The following is a 24,149-nucleotide window of genomic DNA, read 5'->3' on the forward strand; positions in this document are numbered from 1 at the left end:
ATTGACTTGTACAGTGAAGACTTTGTTTGAAAACCTACATTTTAACGTGAAGCTATTGTACTTTTAAAAAAAGTAAATGATAGTTTCTATCATGAAAAACAAATCACAAGCTACCAGAAATTAGTCTACAAAATGGTCTTTAAGAAGCATAGCACCCATAAAATAATGCTAATGAAACTTCAAAATTGTACTAAAAAGTTGTATTGAGCTCCTGCAATGTGCTTTGGGCGTATTAGTAAAGGCTGTAAAATCAGAACATGGATTTTGCCTTCCAGCCCTAGCTGTGTGACCTTGGGCAGGTCACTTAACTTTTCTGTGCCTGTTTTCCTATTGGTGAAATTGGGCAAATAACATCTACCTCATAGGATTGTTATAAGGAATAAATAAGTTAATATGTGTAAAGCACTTGGAAGGGGCTCTGGCTCACAGAAATACTATCTAAGCATTTGCTTTTATTTTGTTTTCTGCTCAATTTAGTCAGGATGACAGATCCCATAAGCAACTTGCATTTGTTTGATTAATTTGTGTTGAACACCTATTATGTGCTACTAGGAACCCAGCTCAGTGTTAAGGTTGCAGTGACAAAGGATATGTTGTGATCAGTTTACATGGGTATCAACGATGTAAAAAGTGGTAAAAAGGAGAGCCGGATCTACTCTGCTTAACCAGCTTTTTTTAAAAAACTTTATTTATTTAAGTGTGTTTTTCCAGGACCCATCAGCTCCAAGTCACATAGTTATTTCAATCTAGTTGTGGAGGGCGCAGCTCACAGTGGCCCATGTGGGGATAGAACCTGCAGCCTTGTTGTTAAGAACACTGTACTCTAACCAACTGAGCTAACCGGCCGCCGCCTAACCAGGGTTTTTTTTTTTTTTTTTTTTTTAGTTTCAGGTGTACAAGACAAGGTAATACTTAGACGCCCACCATCTACATCCCTCACACTGTGAACCCCCCTCCCCCCGCCCACCATCCCTCCGACCTCACACTGAGCCATCACATCACACACATAAAATTATAGTTGGCATTCATTAATGTTTAGCCTCTGGTGCACAATGCCACGATCAGGCATCCACACCATCCCTGAGGTGGTTTCCCAAATAGGACGCATGCCCATCGGATACCCAACAAAACCCCTACAACATTATTGAATAAGTTCCCCAAATTAATTTCCAGAAAACCCTGAGGCCATCTTGCGGCCACCAGCCACCTCCCAATCCCTTCACCTTTCCCCTTATCCCCAACTCCCCACCCCCCGCCCGCCCCCGCCCATCTAACAACTCTCGGTTTTTTCTTTGTGTCCTCAAAACTGTGTCTGATTAGTTCATTCACATATTCTTTTCTTTAGATTCCGCATATAAGTGAGATCATATGGTACTTGTCTTTCTGACTTATTTCACTTAACATAATGTTCTCTAGATCCATCCATGTTGTTGCAAATGATAAGATTTCTTTCTTCTTTATGGCTGCGTAATACTCCATTGTATAAATGTACCACAGCTTCTTAATCCAGTCATCTATCGATGGGCATTTCGGTTGTTTCCATATCTTGGCTATTGTGTAAAGTGCTGCAATAAACATAGGAGTGCATACTGATTTTTGAATTGGAGCTTTGGATTTCTCCGGGTAGATGCCTAGGAGTGGAATTACTGGGTCATAGGGTAGTTCCATTTTCAGATTCCTGAGATACCTCCATACTGTTTTCCATAGTGGCTGCACTAATCTGCAATCCCACCAACAGTGCACTAGCATTCCCTTTTCTCCACATCCGCGCCAGCATTTGTTGTTTGTTGATTTATTGATGATAGTCATTTTGACTGGAGTGAGGTGGTATCTCATTGTGATTTTTATTTGCAGTTCTCTGATGGTTAGTGAGGTTGAGCATTTCTTCATATGTCTTCTTGCCTTCTGTATGTCCTTTTTAGAAAAATGTCTCCTCAAGTCCTCTGCCCATTTTTTAATTGGGTTGTTTGTTTTTTTGGAGTTGAGTTGAGTAAGTTTTTTATAGATTTGTGATATTAATCCCTTATCAGATATATCATTGGCAAATATCTTTTTCCATTCAGTAGGATCCCTTTTTGTTTTATTGATGGTTTCCTTTGCTGTGAAAAAACTTTTTAGTTTGATGTAATCCCACATGTTTATTTTTTCTCTTACTTCCCTCGCGCGAGGGGATATATCAGTGAAAATCTTACTCCGGGTAATGTCCATGAAGTTTCTTCCTATATTTTCTTCTAGATATTTTATGGTTTCAGATCTCACATTTAAGTCTTTAAGTCATTTTGAATTTATTTTTGTATATTAACCAGGGGTTTTTAACCTGTGGTCCTCAGCGCCATAAAGTGTCTGGATAGAATCCAGGGAGTCCCTGAACCCCGGTGGAAAAATATATTTATTTTCACCAACCTCCAACTGAAATTTAGCAATTCCTTCAGTTCTGAATGTAGGGAACTCTCTCAGTTATTGATTGCTGGAGAACGAACCACTGCAAGCCAGCACCTTAAAACAACAATGATTTATTCTCACCATCTACAGGTTGGCTGGGCAGTTCTGCTGGCATCCCCCAATGGCTGAATTCAGCTGGTGGCAGGCCACACGACAAGGTTGTCTTGCTCCCATGTATGGTACCCCTCAATGTGCCTAGCTTGGGTGGGCTTCCTCACATGGTTACTGGATTCCAAGAGGGCAAGTCCCAATGTACAAACTTATCTTTGCATAGCATTTGCTGTCAAAACAAGTCACATGGCCAAGCCCAGCGTCAATATGGTGGGGGACTACACCAGAGCATGAATAAGAGGTGTGGTCCACTGGGAGCCATTCATTTCATCTACTACAGCAACAAATCAGAGTAGTATTAGCAGTACCTGTCATCAATAGAAGTCACAGGACCAACGCAAGTCACAGGTGTTGCAGATCTCAAAATGTCATTTATGCTCATCACTACTTCAACATTACAGTAGTTATAGGACTCACTGTTATGTGCTTCTTTTTATTTAATAAGCTAATAAAGAAGCACACGTATTACTATTGGATTTCTGATTTAAAAAATATAACTATTGCAACATAAGTGGTATTTTATGCAATTAGAAGCATTATTTTGAGGGGTCCATAGGGCTCACAAGACTGTCGAAGAGGTCCGTGGCACGAAAAAGGCAAGTAACCCGTGGCAACTTCAGGGGAGGCGTCACAGAGAAGGCATTTCAATTGAGTTGTGAAGTAGGAGTTCCTGAGGTGGATGAGCTAGGGAACGTCAGCACCGCTTCTCCATTGGAGGAAGTGCCAGTAACTCAGTTCTGCTGTGTCAAGGGAAAGAGAGTGAGCTGAAGGGATTCTAACATGTCGTTTGAATAGAAAAGATCCCAAGAAACCTCGGAGAACACCAAAATGTAAGGAGTAGGCAGAGGGAGAGGGAAGGCCAGAGGTGTTCGAGAAGCAACTTTTGAGAAATAGAGGTAAAAGCACAAAAGAGTGATGTTTAGAAAATCAAGGGAGGAAAGTTTCAAGAAGGGCAGGGTATGTTAGGATGCTTTCAGCTGGGAAAATCCACTAGCTTAAATAGTAAGGAAAATTATACCTCAAAGGCCAGAGGAAGAGTGGATTCCTGTACATCAGCAATGCCATCAGGACCCAGTCTCTTTTCTTGGGTTTCAACAGTAAGATCTGTTCCCCTATCATTGCAAGACGACTGCCTGTAACACATGCTTTCCATTCACTAGAGCAAGAGAAAGGGAGAGGACAGCACTGCCATGCTTGGATTATGATGTTCCTTCACCATAACTTAGGTCAGGTATCTCTGCCCCTGACCCGAGCAGCTCCGGATCTTGTCACTTTACCCTAATCACATGGGAGAGAAATGAATTAATGAACACAGTGGGGGAGTGGAGACTGGATGTGCAACCAAGAATGTCCATTGCAGAAAGATGAGTTAGATGAATTTGGAGAAGTGATCATTGATTTGGGCAATTTGAAAAGCTTCCATTATACATACATACAGGTTTACTGATGGAAGTGAGAGCTAAGTTAGTGTGGTTGGTGACTGAGATGTGAATGCACACAATGGCGGTTGATAAGCTTGACTGTCAAGGGAAAAAGAGAGACTATGCTAACTGGAAGGACGTGTTGGGGCAAGATTCTAGAATTGTTTTGTGCTGGTTGCAGCAGTCAAGATTTGGCAATGTTTATGGCCTATGAAGGAATGTGGAAAGGGAACTTTTACAAGAGAGAACCCCTCCCTCCTGTGAGATGGAAGAAGGACGGGAGTGATTGTAGATCAGTGGTTCTCATCTGGATTGTATCACCCCATTTGAGTACACTTTGGAAATTCGGGTTGCCGTTGACATCTTTAATTTAGTTGTGTTGGACACTTATATGCTGAAATATATAATTCTTACAAATCTTCCCTTTTCTCCATTATGTTACCATAAAATCAGTCTACTGGTCTCTGTTTTGGGGGACTTATGCATGTAACTGGGTGATGAATTTTATTTCAAGATAGCAAAAGAGTTACTTAAAAATATTAGTCATAAAATGTCAGTGTTAGGTCTAGTCATTGAGAACCAGTGCTTCTCAAACTTTTAATGTGCATGCAACTCTTGTTAAAATGCAGTTTCTGATTCAGTAGATCTGGGGTAGGGCCTCAGATTCTCCATTTTTAAAAAATCTTCTTTATTTATTTAAGTGTGTTTTTCCAGGACCCATCAGCTCCAAGTCAAGTAGTTGTTTCAATCTAGTTGTGGAAGGCGCAGCCCATGGGGGGATTGAACTGGCAACCTTGTTGTTAAGAGCACTGCGCTCAAACCAACTGAGCTAACTGGCTACCCCCAGATTTTCCATTTTTTAACAAGTTCCTGGGTGATACAGGTGCTGCTGGTCCCCCATCATACTTTGAATAGCAAGAACTGAGGTAAATTGGTAGATGAATGGTCTCTTGTGTTTTCAAGGTGAGTGATTTTCTGAGCGTGGTGGAATTTGGAAGAGGCACTGACCAAGGAACAAAACAAGATAAGAGAGGCTTTGAGGGCTCTGCTGAGAACTGCTAGGGCAGGTCTGTCGTGATTGCAGTCCAGGAGTGGGGACAGAGCAGATGGTAGGATTGATCTGGACTTCAGAGTTATCAGCTTGGGTCACCTAGGACTGGAGGGCAAAGGAGTTGATAGTACAGGTGTCGGTAGAGAAAGTACAGTGTGTGTGATTACTTATGTGCATATATACAATTAAAACATTTCAACTGTTAAGCATTGTTTTAGCTATTCATCTTCAGGTCAGTAGGGGGCACTAGTGGATTAAAAACACATTTGAAAAACTGCCCAATATTTGCATTCTATCGCTGGAAGCAGCTTTTCTTTCTTTTCTTTTTTCCCCAGTTCCTTGAATTTATTCTATTTTTTTATTATTACTAAATTTATTGGGCTGAACATTTATCCCTAAAGGTATATGTACTCTGATGTTCATTGCAGCATTATTTACAGTGGCCAAGACATGGAAACAACCAAAATGTCCTTCAGTAGATAATAGGAAGCAGCTTTCTGTACTGATTCAGAAAGCTTGAATACTGAATACATATACCCAGTGCCCAGATTCACAGTAGTACATTTCATTCATTACACAAATGGTTATCGTGCTGTAACCTGACGGGGACAAATGAAAAGACCCAGTTTTTACCCAGGAGAGAGTCCCCAAATATGACAAATAATTTCCAGGGCCCTGGCCACAGATAAGATTTAGTTTATAAGTGAGGTCCAGGAACTTCTAGTTGTTTCTTTTTAAATTTTTTATTGGGGAATATTGGGGAAGAGTTGTGTTTTTCCAGGACCCATCAGCTCCAGGTCAAGTCGTTTTTGGTGTTTTTCAGTCTGGTTGTGGAGGGTGCAGCTCAGCTTCAAGTTAAGTCAGTGTTTCCAATCTAGTTGTGGAGGGCGCAGCTCACTGGCCCATGTGGGAATCCAATCGGCGACCTTGGTGTTAGGAGCGCTGCGCTCTAACCAACTGAGCTAAGCGGCTGCCCCAGGAACCTCTCGTTTTGAAACAGCCCCCCAGGTGACTGTGAAACTTCCATTGCAGGAGCTCACAGTGCTGTTAGCAGCATAGACATAAGCAGCCTATTCCGATGCAGTGGCGTTAAGGGCTCTAGTGGAAACGTTGGAGAATGTAGATGGAGCAGTGGGTCTCAACCTGGACTGCACATTACCGTGCCCTGGGGGGCTTGGCAAGTGTTGATGCCCAGGCTGCGCACAGAATCTCTGTGGTTGGCTTCCAGGCATCCAGTTTTTAGAGCTTGCAGCCAACCTTGAGAACCACTCACCACTTGGAGGAATAAGCACCAGCAGGGGGCATCAGGAGACTGGGGGAGATGGCTGGCACTGACCTTCGAAGCTGAGCGGACCAGCTGGAAGGGGCCTTCCTGCCAAGTAGAGCAGAAGAGCACATGCAAGGACACGGAAGTGACACTGTTCAGTGCAATGTTAAGACTAGCACCAACCTGAAATTGTTGTGTGGGTTACGTTAACTCAGACCTAAAGCTTAGCGCAAAGTAAGTCTCGATAAATGTGAGCCGTTAGTAGTAACTTAGAGTTGGCCTCTTGTAGGAAGGAGGCTGCTACGGGAGTATTATGGTAGTGCACATTCTTGGGGCTTTCTCCAAGAATTTTTCATTTGCAAACTTGGTTGTTGACGATGTGGCAGATGAGGGAGAATTCAAGGATGCCGCCCAGGCTTTTGGCTTGGGAAATTCAGTGGCAGTTAGAACCATTCATTGAGATGGGCAAGTGGGAGAAGGCCGAGTTTGATTTGGGGGGAGATGATCATTTGATTTTTACGTGGTTGGGCTTGTTGAAATAATTGTGGAATTCAGAGGTGATCATCAGTTGACATGGAACCCAAGGGCATGGAGTTTTCATGAGAGGTGTGGGCAGGAGATGGGAGAAGCATCAGATGCCTCGAGGGTGAGAAGGTGCCTCAGTGAAAGCTGGTCTGTATCCGGAGACTGACCTGTACTCAGAACTCAGCCCTCAGAAGCTCCGAGGTGACTGTATCCTTGACTACAGAGCATTATTATGTCACTTAGTCGCTGGGGCTGTTTGGTCTTGATGTAATGCCCTTATTGCCTATCTCAGTTTCTGAAATTAATTTTATCATGAATAATATGTTACTAGTACAAACAGGAGAATTACACTGCCAAATGGAAAAGGAAAGTCCTCTGTAAATTGGAAAAGAAGTACTGTAACTTTATTTTACTTGATTATTTTAAATGCCACATATTTTGAAAGATAATAAAGATTTTTTTCCTTACAATGTAAGCATCTCTGAGGGAATTCTTCTGAAGGAATTATAGTGAATAGGTTTTTACTTACATAAATACATATTTATGTGCAGAATTAGTGTATTTTTCCCCCTTTTTTACTCTTCAGAGATGTTGGGGTAGGTAGGTCACAAAGAAGAAAATAACTGCCCCGCACCGCTGGACGCGCTCAGAAAGCACAGGCTCTGCTTCAGGTAGTGTTCCTGGTTTCTGGCTGATTGACCTCGGTGAGGTTTCTTTATCTCTTGGAGTCCCCTTATCAGGGTACGGTGGGGGCAGTCATATGCTCATCCATGTTGCACAGGGTCGTTGGGAGGTTCCAATGTGATCACGTATGTGGAAAGCACAGTAAACTGCCAAGCACGATACGAATATGAAGTGTTTTCAGTGTCTTCTGCCTCACATCTATCCACTGATGTGATCTAGAATTTCAGGTTAGCACTGTGGATTTAGGACTGCAGAAAGTAGATCAAACTTGGATAAATTCACTTCTCATTTAGAACTGAATTCTGCTTAGGCCACTGTGACATTCTTCTGTCTCCTTGTAAAAATGCACATAGCCTCTCATGTGCGGTTGACACTGGGAGAGGAGAAGGAAGCAGTAGATGAATTATACCTTAAAAGCAGGAGAGGCAGAGAGAAAATGGAGAATAGCAGAGAATGTGCTAGGCATTTATGATCTATGAATTTATTACCCCATGAGGCTTATGCATGTTTACAGGCTTTCTTGATATGAAGGTTTAATGTATAATCTGTATGTGTATGTGCTCCACACCTGTGTCCTTTCTAGACTAAACTGGAGCTTCTTAGAGGCCAGGAATGAACTTTGGTATTTGTTTGTATGGTACATGTACAATTACTGCAAGTAATTAGATGCATAGAAATCACTATAGCAAAGATATGTATCTGTTTCAAAAACTTGAGAGTTATTTATAATATGACAGGAAACTACCAAAAGATTTTTAAAATGAAGGAATTAGAGTTTGTATCAGATGATTTTCTGCAATAATGCTTAAGTGGAATTTTATGGTTAATGCATACAGCATGAAACTATGTAGATACTTTCAGGGGAGGGGAAATCTCTGTCTAAAGATGTATTTTAGAATTTGGAAGTTGTTTTTTATTTTTGCTGAGGTTTCTTAATTTTTGCATGGCCTCAGGCCAGTTTTATTAGAAAGCTTGAACAGTGCCAGTTTCTTAATGTAATTAATGGGTTTTAAAACTTGTCTTCATTGTACACTAAAACTTGTAGAAACCAGAATTTAGAGCAAGGGTTGTAAGGTTTTTAATATGCTTAAGAGCCTGTAACTTTGAATATTAAGCTGTATTTTCATGATAATAGCATTACGGATAGTGCAATTGTATTTTGAATGAATATTGTTTTAAAGGCACTTTAAATAGTCACCCTTTGTTTTCCGACTTCTTTCTGACTCTTTGAAGCAACACAGTGTGTGTTTATTCAAAGCCCACGCTGGCTCCAACTTAAGGATGTCTTTGTTTGGTTGAGTGAGGATAAGGAGCCCTCTGTGGGAGCTAGAGGTAGATTCACAAGTGCATGTTCGTTGCTTTAGTTGGGAGGGCTACCCAGTGGTCCCCTTTTTTTCAGATTGCCTATTCGTTCTTTTGAATGGTCTTTTTAAATAGGATATATGAAAATAATAGGGGTGGCCGGTTAGCTCAGCTGGTTAGAGCGTGGTGCTGATAACACCAAGGTTGCCAGTTCGATCCTGCATGGGCCACTGTGAGCTGTGCCCTCCTTAAAAAAAAAACACACGAAAAAACCCCAAAACAAAACAAACAAACAAAAAAAAGTGGCTTCTCCCTAGGAGGCCAATGCAGTGAAAATAATAAAGGTTCACTTTTCTTTTTTCCCCATCCCACAAATGTCAGTCCTTTTGAAATATCAGCCTGTTTTTCTTTGTGCTTGTTGAAATGAATCTCCTCTTGCATTAGAAGTAGATTCGTGTGTCACATTATGACATAGGTTAAACTAGTGAGTAAGGAAGCACAAAGTGATAGGAAGACTCCAACAAGTTTACTAAATCCTCACTAAGTTTACTTACCTCACTTGGCAAATATTGACTCTCAGCCCGTTTATGGAGTCACATCATTTGGGAACACTGTTAAAAATTGTTGTGTATAGTCCAAATATTGATGGACTTTTCTTGTTTTTGTTCCTTGTTTTCGCAAAAAATTTTATTGTGATTCCAGATTTATCATAGCTGAATTGAGCCTTGCACGTGATTTTTTCCCCCAAAAGAATTTTGTAGTTTCTTTTCCTTAAAGAAGAAGCCCATGACTAACTGAGATGAGGTCGAAGGCAGTTGTCGTCAGTGAATTTGGTTTTCTCTGCACACAGCGTCTATCAGGAAATGAAGCCTATTGGGAAACGGTCGGTGCACACAGTGGTCTATTAGGAAATGAAGCCTAGATAGACTGTACTTTGACAGAATAGCTCTTCCTCTTAGAAAATGTAGGGTTTTTTTTAATTGCTTGAAAACATAGAAGCATTTGAAAGGCATGTCTTGAAGTAAATGTTCCCCTGTGATTTTTTTCCTATCTATGTTCTCCTAACTCAGGAAAGAATGAATAGATCTTGGGATGCCATTCTAAGAGAGAAATATATATACAGAGGATGCCAAAAAATGTATACACATTTTAAGAAAGGAAAACTGTATTAAAATTGTAATGCTCAATATACACCAAGAACAAAAGATGTACAAGTCACGTTTGACTTCTGCAATGGCAAGAGGTGCTCAAAGTGGTTCCCATCAGCGTCCAGACACTTCTGATTACGGCGAACTACTGCTTGAGCAACATTGAGTAAAGTGTCTACTTGTATACATTTTTTGGCACCCCCGGTTTTGGCAGCCCCGGTATACCGGGGGTGCCAAAAAATGTATACACATGACTTGTATTCATGTTTTGTTATCGGTACATAGTAAGTGTTACAATTTTAATACAGTTTTTTCCTTTCTTAAAATGTGTATACATGTTTTTGTCTCTCATATATATGTATATGTATATATATATATGTATGTATGTATGTATGTATGTATGTATATATTGGAGTTTTAGATAAGCAGTGGTAAGTTTCTGTCTGCATGAGGAAGTTCAAAATAAATTTGAAACATGATAAATTATATGTCATCTGTGTTCCAAGTCTGTGAAACCAGTACATCCCAACCAGATGACTCAAAACCTGCCTGAAGGAACAATTATCTCATCACTCTTTGGCCCTGAGGTTTTTCTTCCTGTTTATCAGTCAAGTTTATTATTTTTGTGTGTGAATTTAACAAAATCTGGTAACTATTTTTAAAGAGCCGGAAATGAAACAATCACAGATGAAACAGGTTTTTCTGCTTTGCTGACCTAATTTTGTGGTGAATCCTGCCCTCCAAAGATAAAATAGAAGTTGGTTTTCTGTAAGAAAAGAATAATATTAATCTTGAAAACAGCCTCAGTTTTCTTCTTTAGTCATCTCTTCAGAGCATTCTGTTTGTAGTGGGTGAGGAAGAACAAGGAAATATAAGTTACTCCAGTACAGAATTGAAAGTTTGTCATAAAATAGTTCTGTTTGTTATAGTTGGAAGAGTTTTTCTTTTTGTTGGTTAAAGTCTGAATTCTTAAAACATTGGCTTCATAATCCCTTCACTATGAAACAGACTGAAATGATTGTGGTTTCTATTGTTGAAGTATAAGTGCTCCCAAATGTATACATCCAAATGAGTGCCCGTCAAAACAGTCTTTGAGAGGGCAGATTTAATTATCCTGTCTATTTCTTCCAAACAGGGTGTCACTGGTCAATATATTTATTCCAAAAATATCATCACCGTTCAAAACATTTTGTCCCTCTATGTGTGGAGTTATCTTTATACTTTCTGGCAAATTCTTTAGAATATCCTCAGGAGCCAACCCTTTTTGTCCTTTGCATATTACAACAGAGATCAATATTCACTGTAAAAACTTCAGGAAATACAGATAATACTAAAGAATCACCCTTAATCCCACCATCTATAGATAACCACTGTTAACATCTTTTCAGACTCGCTTGTGGGCATACTTATATATACCCTGAGTTTGACATTTTCAAAAAACTCACAAACTTCTTCCCTCCCCCGCTTTTAAAACAAATGTCATTTTCTTATCTGCTTTTCTCATTTTTATTTCAAATATATTGAGACTGATTTTCTTAAAAGCGTGAAATTTGACCTGAAGGCATTTCGAAATGGAAACCATAAGAGCACATATTAAAAGTAAATTTCCTTTATTGATTTGTTATATAAGTAGTTGCAATAAATTCTGACTCAGTATATGCTCTATCAAGTTTATTATTTTGAAGAAAAACTACTTCTTTTTGAGGAGGCGTAGTTTATTTTTCTTTCCGGCTGCACTGATTTTTTTTCTTTTTCACCATCTTAACCATTTTTTTTAGTTCCATATATATTTTTTGTTGTGGTAAAAGAATCACATAACATAAAATTTACCATCTTAATCATTTTTAAGTGTGCAGCTCAGTAGTGTAAAATATATTCATACTGATGTGGAAAAGACCTCCTGAGTTTTTTCATCTTGCGAAACTGAAACTCTATACCCATTAAACAACTCCCCATTTCCTCCTTCCCCCATCTTCTGGTAATCACCTTCTACTTCCTGTTTCTGTGAATTTGACTACTTTAAGTACCTCATGTAAACGAAATTATACAGTGCTTGTCTTTTGTGATTGGGTTTTTTCACTTCGCCTGGTTGTCCTCAAGGTCCTGCTATTCCTTGTGATGTAGGAATATTTCTCTCGGTGTCCCCAAAAGATGTAGGGGCCTTTGGAGTGAGTGAGTGAGGGCCAGGATCCTGTCTCGTGAGAGAGAAGAATGGAAACACGGACCCAGGAGAGGCAAAGAGTTTAAAAAAGGGGATAGTTTATTGAAAGCAAAGGGTCAGAGCTCCAGAGCGGGAGGGGGTCCTGAATGTGGGTGCCCCATGACTGAGGCAAAAGCTCTTACTTTTGTACCTTGCCCTGCCTGCTTGGGGAAGGGGTCTGGAGCCTTCTAAGGGAATTCATCTATCAGGTTTGTCCTGTTTGCCCATCCTGAAGGGATTAACGAAATAACCCATTCCTATCTATCAGATCTGCCCCTTTGTCCAGCGAAAAGGGATTTGAGATTATTTATTAACCCCAAGGCGCTCTCATATCTTTGTCCTGGAATGAAGGGGACATTCCAGGACCTGGAGTTTCAGGATATGGCTGCTTTTTTGTTTATTCCACCAGGAACCTCCCTGTCTACCTAGCGACATGCTAACTAACCTGTCTCCCTTGCATGTATATACTCCACATTTCCTTTACCCATTCATCTTTCCGTGGACACTTGGGTTGCTTCCACTTTTGGGCTATTGTGAATAATGCTGCTATGGACATGGGTGTGCAAATATATCCCCGAGGCCCTGCTTTCAATTCTTTTGGACATATATCCAGAAATGGGATTGCTGGATCATATGGTAATTCTATTTTTAATTTTTTTGAGGAATCTCCATACTGTTTTCCTTAGTGGTTGCAGCATTTTACATTCCCACTCACAGTGCATAAGGGTTCCAGTTTGTCTATATCCTCACCGACACTTGTTATTTTCTGTGTTTTTGATTGTGGCCGTCCTAAGGGGTGTGAGGTGAGAAAATACCTATTTAAAAATTATGTAAGTAATACTGAAATAACTTTTCCTTGTAAAAAGTCAAAACAGTATAGTTAAGATAATTGTCAGGTTTCCATTGCCTCCTTCCCTCTAACCCCCTTCTCAGAGAAAGCCTCTGTTACCAGTTCGGTGTGTTGCCCACCAGATTAGAAAGGATTGCTATGCAAAATATAGGTACTGTACTAGATGCTCATTTTGGGAGGAGGACGTATTCTTTTAATGTATCAAGACTATGGACTCATTCAGTTTCTCCGTTTTTAATTCGATTTATGACACATTACTAAGGCCAGCAGTGTAACCTGATTTGGGCAAAATTATTGATTTTTTTCCATAATTTTGTTTTACCCTAAATTCTTTCACAGTTTATTTGTTGTTTTATGTTCTTTTTTTAGAACAAGAAAAACCTCAAAAGCAGTCAGCTTTCATAGCTCTTTTTTTAAAAAAAAAAATCCATTTTAGATTTTTACCTCTTAAATAACTGAAAAGAATCAGGTTAAAAGCATTTTATTTTTAAATGAAAAATGCTTTCAGATGGAAATGATTGCGGGAAAGGTTGATTGAAGATCAAAGAACAGTGTAACATTTTGGGGGGAAATATGTAATCGTGCATTTATTTTTAAAATGTCCCTGAATATATTTATTTTCCACAGTAATAGAAATAAAAATGATCTTCTGCAATAACTTTGGAAACAGCTGCACATTTTAATGTACAGGTGATATGACAGCTATGTTAGACAACAGCTAAAGAGCAATAATTAAAGCATGAGATTTGTTTATGCAATTTTTCATACCAAACTATTTTGAGTAGATTATCATCGAAACCCCATCTGACCTTGATATTAAAAGGGAACTTTTTGTTTGGGAATGTTTTTAACATTAATGTAGCCGCCATGGTTCATGGTTGCCTATGTTTGCTGCATGCAGAGATCGTATCTATTCATGGGTGTAGCTGAAAAGATTGTGGTGTGTAGGAGTCATTCTCATGTTCCGAACCTGTGGTTTCGTTTGTTCCTGCTCTTTACAGAGGATGTACCTGGTGGCACTGTGTCTTAAGATCGAGCTGTTGGGTGACCCTGCTAAGTAAAAAGGAGGAAGGGAGGAAGGGAAAAAGGGCGGCGGGCAGGCAGGTGTCAACTTTCTGATGGTTGATTCTGCCTTCTCTCTGCAGTTGTTGCCCAGAATTTCCAGTTGTGGTACATTATTGCTTTTTCCGTGTTACTTCTGTCCCTTGTCTGTTAGTGCACTTATCACAGCTGGTGTGGTTATTTGTTTATCTGCTTTATTAGATTGTGGAGGCAGCGAGCACATCTTACTGTCTTTGAAGCCTATTATTGTTTCATTAAAGAGTTGCTTTGGTTTTGTCCTTTGACTGTGGGGCGTGTGGGACCATTAAATGAGGGAGGGAAACTCGGAAGAAAAGAGGTTTTGGAGGAAGAGAATTCATTATGAGGTAGAAATGGAGAAACCTGGTGAAGATATCCTTGGGAGTTAATCATACACGCCTGAGGCTTAGGGTCAGGCTGGGGCTGGGAATACGGATTTGGGCATGAATAGCACAGGGTGGGAGTGAAAGACTTAGATTTAACAGAAATTGCTCTGGAGTTAGGAGAGGGTTAAGGACTCAGCAACCTTGGAGAGATGGGCAGAGGAAGAGAAGGCCCAAAAAGAGCACGAAAGAGTGCCCTGCAAAGCCTGTAGAATGGAGCTAGAGTAGAATCTTGGAAACAAAGGAAGAGAGAGTTTGAACATGGTGGAATGGTCACCAGTTTGAGGGTACAACCGAGATGCCAGATGTCCATTGGAGTTTAGTAACTTGGAGGCCATTGGTGGCCTTGGGAAGAACAGTTTTAGGTACTTTGAGTAGTGAAGGGAGGTGGGAATGAAGTAGAGAAAATGAACAGTCAGTCTTTCTAACTTGGAGTTGAAATGTAATGAACATACAGAAAAGTGCACAGATCACAAGTGAATTTTTACAAACTGACCAAACTAGTGCACCTAGCACTCTGGAAGCCCTCATGGCCCTTCTAGTCACCCCCTAGCTTGCCAAGGTGTCCGCTGTTTTGCCTTCTAACTGTAGTCTATTTTAAAAATAAAAATAGCGTGATAGTTAGAAGGGGGAATTAGGGGTGGAGGCTATTGGTTGTGTTTTAAAATGAGTAAGATTTTCTTGAATGTAAATAAATCCCATAACTTCTCTAGTGGGTGTCCAGTTATTTCTTTTTATGTTAGGACAATTTTCATTTCATTCTTTTAGATGTTTTTAAAAGTAAGTATGTTTGAGTGTTTATACAAATTAAGTTGAATAACTGTTCCCCAAGCATCTGTTTGTGGAATACTGATGTTCTAAACTTGGCTGATCATGAGAATAGATTCTTGGGCCTCTCTAGGTTTACTGAATGAGACACTCTGGGAATCTATGCTTCTAAAAAAACTGCCCAGGTGATCCTGAAACCTTATGTACACAGGCCTGCAAAGCAAGGCTTACATTTTATCAAAAAGGAAACTGGTACATATTTTAAATGGAAGGTCTACTAAGGTGATAGATCTGTAATTGTGGGTGAGTCAAGGGTCACCCTTTGGAAAAATGGAAGAGATTATATACTGGATTCTTCATAAGGTTGAAAAAGAAAGCCACTTGTAAGGGTTTGGAGGCCCACCATTATTAAGCGTCCTTGAATAATTCTGAGGGTGGCTTGTTTAGCTTGAGGCTTTGTCTTGAAAGCAGTTTTACTGGCACACAATCAGAAAGTGGTCTTGGACCTAGAGTTCTGGGCAGTGTAGTTTTACTTGGAAAACAAGGACAGTTTAGCCCTCAGTTTAGTACCCATTCTGACCTAAGTGTTCGTGACCTCACCAGATTCGTATCTTTGTTAGCTGTGCCCAAGACTCTGCCCTTGCTGCTGGAGCTGAAGGCTAAATTCTGTCTTATGCCTGAGTCCTTATACGAAAAATTTTATTTTGAAAATTGTGACCTGAGTCTTTTGAGTAAACTCATGAGCTTCCTGGAAACGCTGTAAGGGCAGGGGCCGCGTCTGCTTCAGTGTGTGTCCTGGTTAGCACTATGCCTGACACAGGAGTCATGCAAGAAATCTTTCTTTCTGAAATAAAATTCCAGTTGACCTCTTCTAATTGTTATATATAACCCTGGTTACCTTCCCAGGTTTGTTTTGCTCTTATCAGTCCTTGATGAGCTTCAGTGGAGAAAGAAGCAAAAGCCTTTAAGACGTTAAGACGGTGGCCTACCCTTTTACAATACTTCTTGTCAGGGCTCTGTCCACCCAACTGCCAATCCTGGTGCTGTTTCCATTGACGATGAAGCCTCCTGTGGACTATGTAAAACAAAAGTTGAAAGACAGAGTCCAAAGGTCTAAGATGGAGAATATACCTTGATAGGGAGAATATAAGATATCTTGCTGGGGCCTAGAATCAGACAGAAAGAAAGAAAGGTTTAGCCATATGAGCCAGAGAGCTTAATGGGACACCCCCTCCCCAGGTTTGCAGAGCTAAGGATCACCAACTCACCTTTGAGCCAAATTTTAGTTTTCCCTATGCTGTGTATCTCTTACAGCTATATTAAAAGCCTCAGACAAGCTAACACATTGGGGTCCTTACTTTGAGACTGACCCTTGGCCGCAGTTCCCACCCATATTTGGGCCGAATTTGGCATGGGTTAGGTGCGCATGGGTTCTTTTTGCGATACAGTTTGCACAGGTTTTAAGTTGTACAAATCTTACAGCAATTTGAGTTTTGACATCCCACATCCCAAACAAAATACGGATCACCCCAGAAAGTTCCCTTGTGCCCCTCTCAGTAAGTCCACCTCCTCCACCCTTCACCCCCAGGCGTCACCTGTTCTGATTTCTTCACTGTGTGTTAGGTTTGAGGCCGTGGATTTTAAAACATACGTATTTTCTTAAAGTCTGCATGGTGAGAAATGTCGCCAATAATATTTATTCAAGTAAATCAGTACCTCTCAATGTGGGGTGGGGAATGCCCCCCAGGAGACTTTTGGCAGTGTCTGGAGACATTTCTGACTCATGACTGGGAGGGGGTGCTATTGGCGTCTAGTGGGTAGAGGCCAGGGATTCAGCTAATCCTCCTCCCGTGCACGGGACAGCCTTACAGCAGAGAATGACCCAGACCTAAACGGCAATCACGCGGAGATTGAGAAACTCTGAAGTAAGTTCTGCGCTCTCTGCAGAGAGAATTCAGGCTCTGTGGATTTCCCAAGTCTCCTGGGATGACGTTTGTTTTTTCTTTCTTTTTGTTTGTTTGTGGACAGCCTGCAGGAAGCTGAAAGGGCAGCTACAGGAGGTGGCTTTCTTAGGTGCTACCGCCCTGTGGCCACAGTCTGGAATGGGAGGGAGGGTGGGCTTGGGGCAGGGGAAGGCTAACAGGAGAAAAAGAAGAAGAAAACAACTTGGGCAATAAAGGCAGGCTTAGCATAATAAAATGAGAAAAATGGATAAGGGAAAAATAAAGTACAAATTAATAATCTATAAAAATTCAATAAAATGTTACATTTAAAAAGTAAACGAGTTGAGATTGAGAATAATCAAGTACAGAAAAAGTGGAAATCTGAATCAAAACAATAGAAGGCCATGAAAAGAAAAATGGAATATGTGAAAAGTAGATAGTATTAAGGACTGAAAGCAGGGATTGAGAATTTAGAAGGTTAACGTAAGGCATTATATCAGATGAGGGTGAAGATGGGGGACACTATGAGCCCCAAATGCTCGGAGGATCAAGTGCTCCATGGGGCGTGGGGAAGGGGCGAGGTAGCAGCTCCTGCGTGTGAGGAAGGGCCCGGGAAACAAAGTCCAGGGCGGGGCCAGCTGGCTCAGTGGAAAGTCCGAGACTCAAGCAGTGTTGTCAGTAGGTCATGGGCAGGCCCAGAGAGGGGGCAGAGAGCACTGAGTGTGCTTCTCTAGAGCCTCGCAGCCTAACAGGCCTTCTGCTGGGGTGTTGGGAGGGGCCTCACGGACTGTGTCAGCAGGAGCTGACTGACCTTTACCCTGGAAGCAAAAGAAATTTGTAGCAATAGTGCCTGGAAATGAAGACCTTTCAAGATGAACGTGTAATACTTCAGGGTGTGTTCACCATTTCTAAAACAGTTCAAGTAATAACCACTCTTTTAAACCACATCCAGCTCTTTATTTGCTTCTGTAATCTGGGAATTTCTTTTTTTGTGTGTGATTGCAGGCATACAATTCAACAGACATTTTTGTTGTTGTTGTTTTGGGGGGACACCCTTTTTGTTTTGTTTTTTTTTAATTTTTTATTGGGGAATATTGGGGGGCAGTGTGTTTCTCCAGGGCCCATCAGCTCCAAGTCATTGTCCTTCAGTCTAGTTGTGGACGGCACAGCTCACTGGCCCATGTGGGAATTGAACCAGCAACCCTGTTGTTCAGAGCTCACGCTCTAACCAACTGAGCCATCAAGCCTCCCCATTTTTGTTGTTTTATCTAACATGTTTGGTGAGTATTACAGAATAGCCTAGTCTTTCATATTACAGGCACTGCAAATCTCAGCAATGTGATTTCTGTGATGCTAAGTCATGCCTAAGTAGTTAGAACAAGTCAACCACTCGTATATCTTTCCCTCTCTTCCGTCCATTCATATAGGCAGTACACGGTTACTGAGCGTTTATGTGCCAGGCACTAGGAATGCAGAGTAAGACACAGCCCCATCCTGAAAGGGCTTCCAGTCTGATAGGGAGAACTTGATCGGCGTAAATTAATGGATAAATAAGAAAAGCAACGAATTTCCCTGCTCTTAGTACAGAAAGACAAAGCAGAATAGAACATTCTAGGCCTAGGAATCAGCAGGTGCGAACTCATGAAGCTAGGAAACAACATGGGAGAAATATAGGGATTTCCAGTTTAGTGGGAGAAGGCTGAATGACAGAGAGGAGCTTAGCGAAGGTGGTGGGGGACAGATCATAACGGGCCTTGTTTGGCCCACATAAAAGTCCTAGGTAATAAATACTGAAGGATCTCAAGTAAGGGTAGAAGATAATCAGGTTTGCAGGTTAGAACAAGCGTTCTTGTGCATTGTGGTGCTGCGACTCATCAGAGGGCCAGGTGAGCAGTTAGAATGCTGCTAAAACAATGCAGGAAAGAAATGAGGGCCCAAGGGAAGATTGTGCAGGAGGGGCTAGAGAAGGTGACTGGAGATCATTTAATAGGCAGAATGACCGGACTTAAGGACCAGTGGGATGGGGTTGGTGGTGAAGATGACCTCCAAGTTTCTGATCAGGTTGTCTAGTTGGGTGGTCGCACCATTCCTGAGAGAGGAAGTAGAGGAAGAAGGCCAGGTTTAGGGGGAAAATGCTAGATGGTCAAGTGCTGTGTAGATGTGGGGGATAATTGAGGGAAAACTTTGACTTGATTCCACAGCACACAGGCCTCGTGTGACTTGGGGGCACAGGCAAGGGCTTGCTGAGTTGGTTTTAGACATGCTTGGTCTGGGGAACTGATGTCCCATCTAGGTGGAAATGTCCACAAATGATAGGATAAATGAGTTGGGAGCTCAGGAGAGAGCTCTGGGCTGGGGCTGCCTTACCTGGGAGTCACTGGCTTCGTGGCGAAGCCATGGCGGTGAGTGCCCCAGTCGGGGAAAGCAAGGCACGGAGAGACTGAGTTCGGGAACCGAGATCGAAGAGATCAGCTCTGGATGGGAATGGAAAGGGAGAGCTTCTGAACGTTTGATTGTTAGAATTACAGCAATAATCTTCACTCTGTTCATTGAATTACTAGGTGGGATTATTAACAGTGCTTCTCCTTATTGTATTGGGGTGTGTGTGTGTGTGTGTGTGTGTGTGTGTGTGTGTGTGAGAGAGAGAGAGAGAGAGAGAGAGAGAAAGAGAGAGAGAGAGAGAGAGATTGAGACTATTTTATAATTTTAAATTTATTCCATAGTATTTTCTCTATTATTTCTAAAAGTGCCTATGTCTATGAGTGTATGTATATATCTTTTATTTTACTTGAAAGGCCAAGTAGAAAAACTGAGGAATTACTGTCTTTGGGAAATTAAAGGTGACCTGAAATTTTAAGTCCGTGAGAACATGTTTTTTAGGTTCTGACTTCCAGAAAACTTCAGGAATACAGCACAGTAGGCCGTGCACGGCAGGAGTGGCTGAGGTTGCGAATACACTCCAGTTCTGCACACTCAGTTTGTAACATTCAGAGAAGACTTCAGATTGCTTCTGTGTTTCAGGTAATTCAGAGATCCGTGGGGCCGGCCAGCCTGAGTCTGCTCACCTTCAGAGTCTATGCATCACAGAAAAAGGACTCACCGCCCAAAACTTCTGTGAGGGTTAATGAGGTAACATGCTGTGTTGTGATACATTTTGAACATCTGGTTTACTTACTGTAGGAAGTGTACAAATTGTGTATCAGGAAGGTGTGACATGTTAGAGGATATTTAATAGGAGGAAATGTATTTCCTTATCGTTTGTTTTCCTTTATGGGGAGCTACTAAACTGTCTTTCTCAACAGATAAACTTTAATTGATGGTACTTAGCTTAGGGCATAATATTTCCTAGATTTTTAGTGGGGAATCTGCTGTGTCCCAATAGATTGATTGTAAGCACAGCTCGCTTCTAAATGATCTGCCTGCTTCTAGACTGCTTATCAAGCCAAGAAAACATTTGCATTTCCCCTCTCTGAAAAAATGAAAGGCCTAGCCTCATTCTGCTTCTTGGCTGGATTAGAGGCTCTTAAGTAGATGCTTAATAAATATTAAATACATAAAACAAGAAATCTTCTCTCCATTGTTTACATTCTTTTTTTTGCCTATACTTCTCACTGGTATTTGGTTTCTGTTGACTTTGAATAAAGTGACCTAAAGATCTACTTTCAGTCATGAGCAGGGTTACTTAATTAGCTTATCTCTTGCCCTTTACTCTGTTCTTCTCAGCCCTTGGGACAGTAGTATTTTTGAGGGTGAAGAAGGCAGACAGTGGTGGCTGTGAAAAGTTTCTTCTCTGGGCAGGGAACAAACTTTGCTGCCCTGCTTTGATTAGTCCCAGACTAAGCATTTGAACTAAGTAGCATGCTCTTCGGTTACTCTCAAGCTTTTCTTCTTTTTACCCCCCTCCAACTCACCCGTTAGAGTAATATTATCCTTTTTCCAAACTAAATCTAAGGTGGTATACCAAATTTCAGTATATAAAACGGACAAAGGGGGACTGCTTTGTCTGCTACCAGTAGGACAGGGGGAGGGTAGAATGTGGCCCTGCCCTTTTGGCCTTGGCCTTACTGATTAGTTAAGGAAATAAGTAAGGTGCAGAGATCCTCTGAAGCAAGGTTCAGGGTGCACGTAACCCTTAGGGTCCCTACAGTTCATGAATTACTAAAAATATGCTGCTGACAAATTTGATAATTGATTATATTGTCTCATGACTGTATACACTTTTTCATTGCTTTTTGTTTTGTTTCTTAATGTATGTAGCTTTCACTCTACTCCGTTCCCGAGGGTTCATCTAAATATGTGGAGGAGCCAAGGACTCAACTTGAAGAAAGCATCTCACATTTCCGACAGTATTGCCAGCCATACACAAGTTGGTGTCAGGTACAGCTCTTCTGAAAATGGAGTGAACGCATTTCTGTTTAGAGTCAATAGTGAAGAATTTATGTCGGCTGCATGTTTTCAGAAAAAAGCACAATAAGGGGCCCCACTTAAGAGTGCCCAACTTACAAATGTTCCTCAGGGCCATCTCGGGGGTAAGGGAGAGCAGAGAACCCTAGTTTCCTGGTGGTGGCTGTTGCCATAGCTGCACAGGGAATTTCCCTCTCACTGGGCAGCACGTGGCACCACGACTAGAGATTCGATGGCTGGAAAGGATCTTGTTGGTCACAGCAATGAAACCTTTCTTGTCCACTAGGAGAGGATATGGGGCTGGAACTCTAGCAGAAGGAAAAGAACACAATGTAAGCATTTATATCAAAATTGGGAAGCCCCTCCACCCCCACTGCCCCCCACCCCCGATTTTACAAATCAGTACTACTTTATTTTTTTAAAATTATTTTTAGTTTTCAATTACAGTTGACAAATCAGTACCACTTTAGACAGGAATGGTTACAGAGTATTTTGAATGCTATAATAGGGTAAATAACTAATAAAGGGTGGAATTACATATTTCAGTACTGAATATTTGCCCCAATAATCAAAGAACTACCTATAGAGACTGTCTTCTGTTACTGCTTAGGTTTTAGATCAGGCAATTGTCATTATGTTCATGAAAGCATTTCTGTGATTTTTAACATCTAAAACCAAAGTTTACAAAATACAGAATGCTTTCGAGGGGCTTTGATACATATATTTGCTGTACTTGGTCTTGATTTTGAAAATTGATGAAAAATTTGTAAAAAAGTATGTAGATGTGTGTGACATGGTCTAGATTTACTTTGCTTGAGATTTACAAATTCGGTTTTCATCCAGAACTTATTTAAAAATGTTTAATTTCTACTGTGTTATCAGTACTGAACCAATTTAGAAAGAAAACAGTATGCATAGACTCTATCAATAGTATAAATTAGGCTGTATATTGAAGTATCATAACCATATTATGGAGTTATGAAATACCTAAAGGCTTTATATATACTGTGTTTCCCCGAAAATAAGACCTAGCCGGACCATCAGCTCTATTGCATCTTTTGGAGCAAAAATTAATATAAGACCCGGTCTTATATTACATAAGACCGGGCCTTATATTATAGTAAAATAAGACCGGGTCTTATATTAATTTTTGCTCCAAAAGACGCACTAGGGCTAATGGTCCGGCTAGGTCTTATTTTCGGGGAAACACGATAATGTATTCTAAAATGCTTGCACTTTATTCTCCTGTCTAGAAGACTTTTAAACTATGTCCTGGTGGTTAAGATAAGGTCAGCAAATTTGTGCAGATATTTTTGTATCATGTAGCTATGACTACTGTTATTTCTCTCTCTTTCTCTTTCTCTTTCTCTCGTTATAAAAGTACTTTGTCTCTTCAGCTTTCAACCTAAGATTGCCTTCTGTTTTTACTTTTTTTTGTCTATGTGTGATACTCAGTGCAACAAAATACACCCTTTAGATGATGGAATAGTTATCAACATGTTTATTTGCACTACTGCTACATAAAAAATTTTGTGATTGTAATGGTTTTATTTTCCTGTAAAATAAAATCTTCATGAATAGAAATATTTCTAATTCTTGGCTCCTTTTTCAGGCCAACAACTTCTAACCCCTATCTTCAAGAACTAATTTAATTTTTCTTCATGGTAAAAAGATTATGCTAGCAAAAGAAGTGGGCAGTCACTCTAGACACTGGTCTGTAGTTTCTCTTTTTTATGGGCAGAAAAGAACAATAATGAATTTAATTAGCAATGTTCAGTTTTTTTTATGTTCTTTATTATTTATGTTCTTTAGATTTACAAGCTAAGTTCTCATCCAGAACTTATTTAAAAATATTTAATTTCCACTGTCTATATCAGTGCTTTTATTATTAGATTTAGCACTTATTATTTAAGGTCATTTAACAATATTAGTACAACTTGTTCTGACTTGAACTAAATTGAATAAAACTAATCCTTTTCCAAGTGGCAGCTGGTTCCAATACCTCTTGATACCTGTATATCTCTTTTTCATCTTTACTGTAGGCTTTTTGAAGGTGGGACTGTCTAGCTAGCCCCTTGTTTTCTTTAGGATCATCTGATGTTCATGTAGAAAGCCTTTTTATTGTTGTTGTTAAGTGAATGTTAACATTTTATTTGCTTCAGGATCGGGGTAAGTATCTTTCCAAACAGAGACATGGACTTCTTTGTCCCATTAAAGCTGGTCATTCCTGTTTCAAATGGGCAGTTTCAGATACAGGCTCTAAAATCATGGTAAATCAGGAAACAGACTTAATATGAAAAACAGATTTAGTCTCACAGGGAAAAAATTGCCACTTTAATTATCAAGGGGTTTGATTTTTGTCCATGCTCTTCAATTTTAATAGACAATGAAAAGGCTGGGTTGTTGAAACCACTCTACTTGAAATCTACGCTTCTTGTGGCAGTCATAAGCCATTATGCTGAGCAATTTGTGGTGAAGGGAAAATTACAAAAGAAAAAAGAAAACAAAAAAATTGGATAGACAGTATATCTTTATTCAAAAAGTATTGATAACGTGATAGTTTATTGTTC

The 24,149-nt window shown here is 40.4% G+C and overlaps 1 protein-coding gene across 1 annotated transcript in view; it reads left to right on the forward strand.

Annotated features, from left to right (window-relative positions):
• The window catches only part of APOO (apolipoprotein O), a 58,512-nt gene that overhangs the window by 963 nt on the left and 33,400 nt on the right, over window positions 1-24,149 (forward strand). Inside the window, exons 2-3 of the mRNA XM_081044078.1 lie at window positions 20,197-20,304; window positions 21,433-21,552. Coding sequence (XP_080900204.1) covers window positions 20,197-20,304; window positions 21,433-21,552 — 228 coding nt within the window. The remainder of the gene's footprint in view (window positions 1-20,196; window positions 20,305-21,432; window positions 21,553-24,149) is intronic.

This window comes from Rhinolophus hipposideros, assembly GCF_964194185.1.
Source record: "Rhinolophus hipposideros genome assembly, chromosome: X".
NCBI lineage: Eukaryota > Metazoa > Chordata > Mammalia > Chiroptera > Rhinolophidae > Rhinolophus > Rhinolophus hipposideros.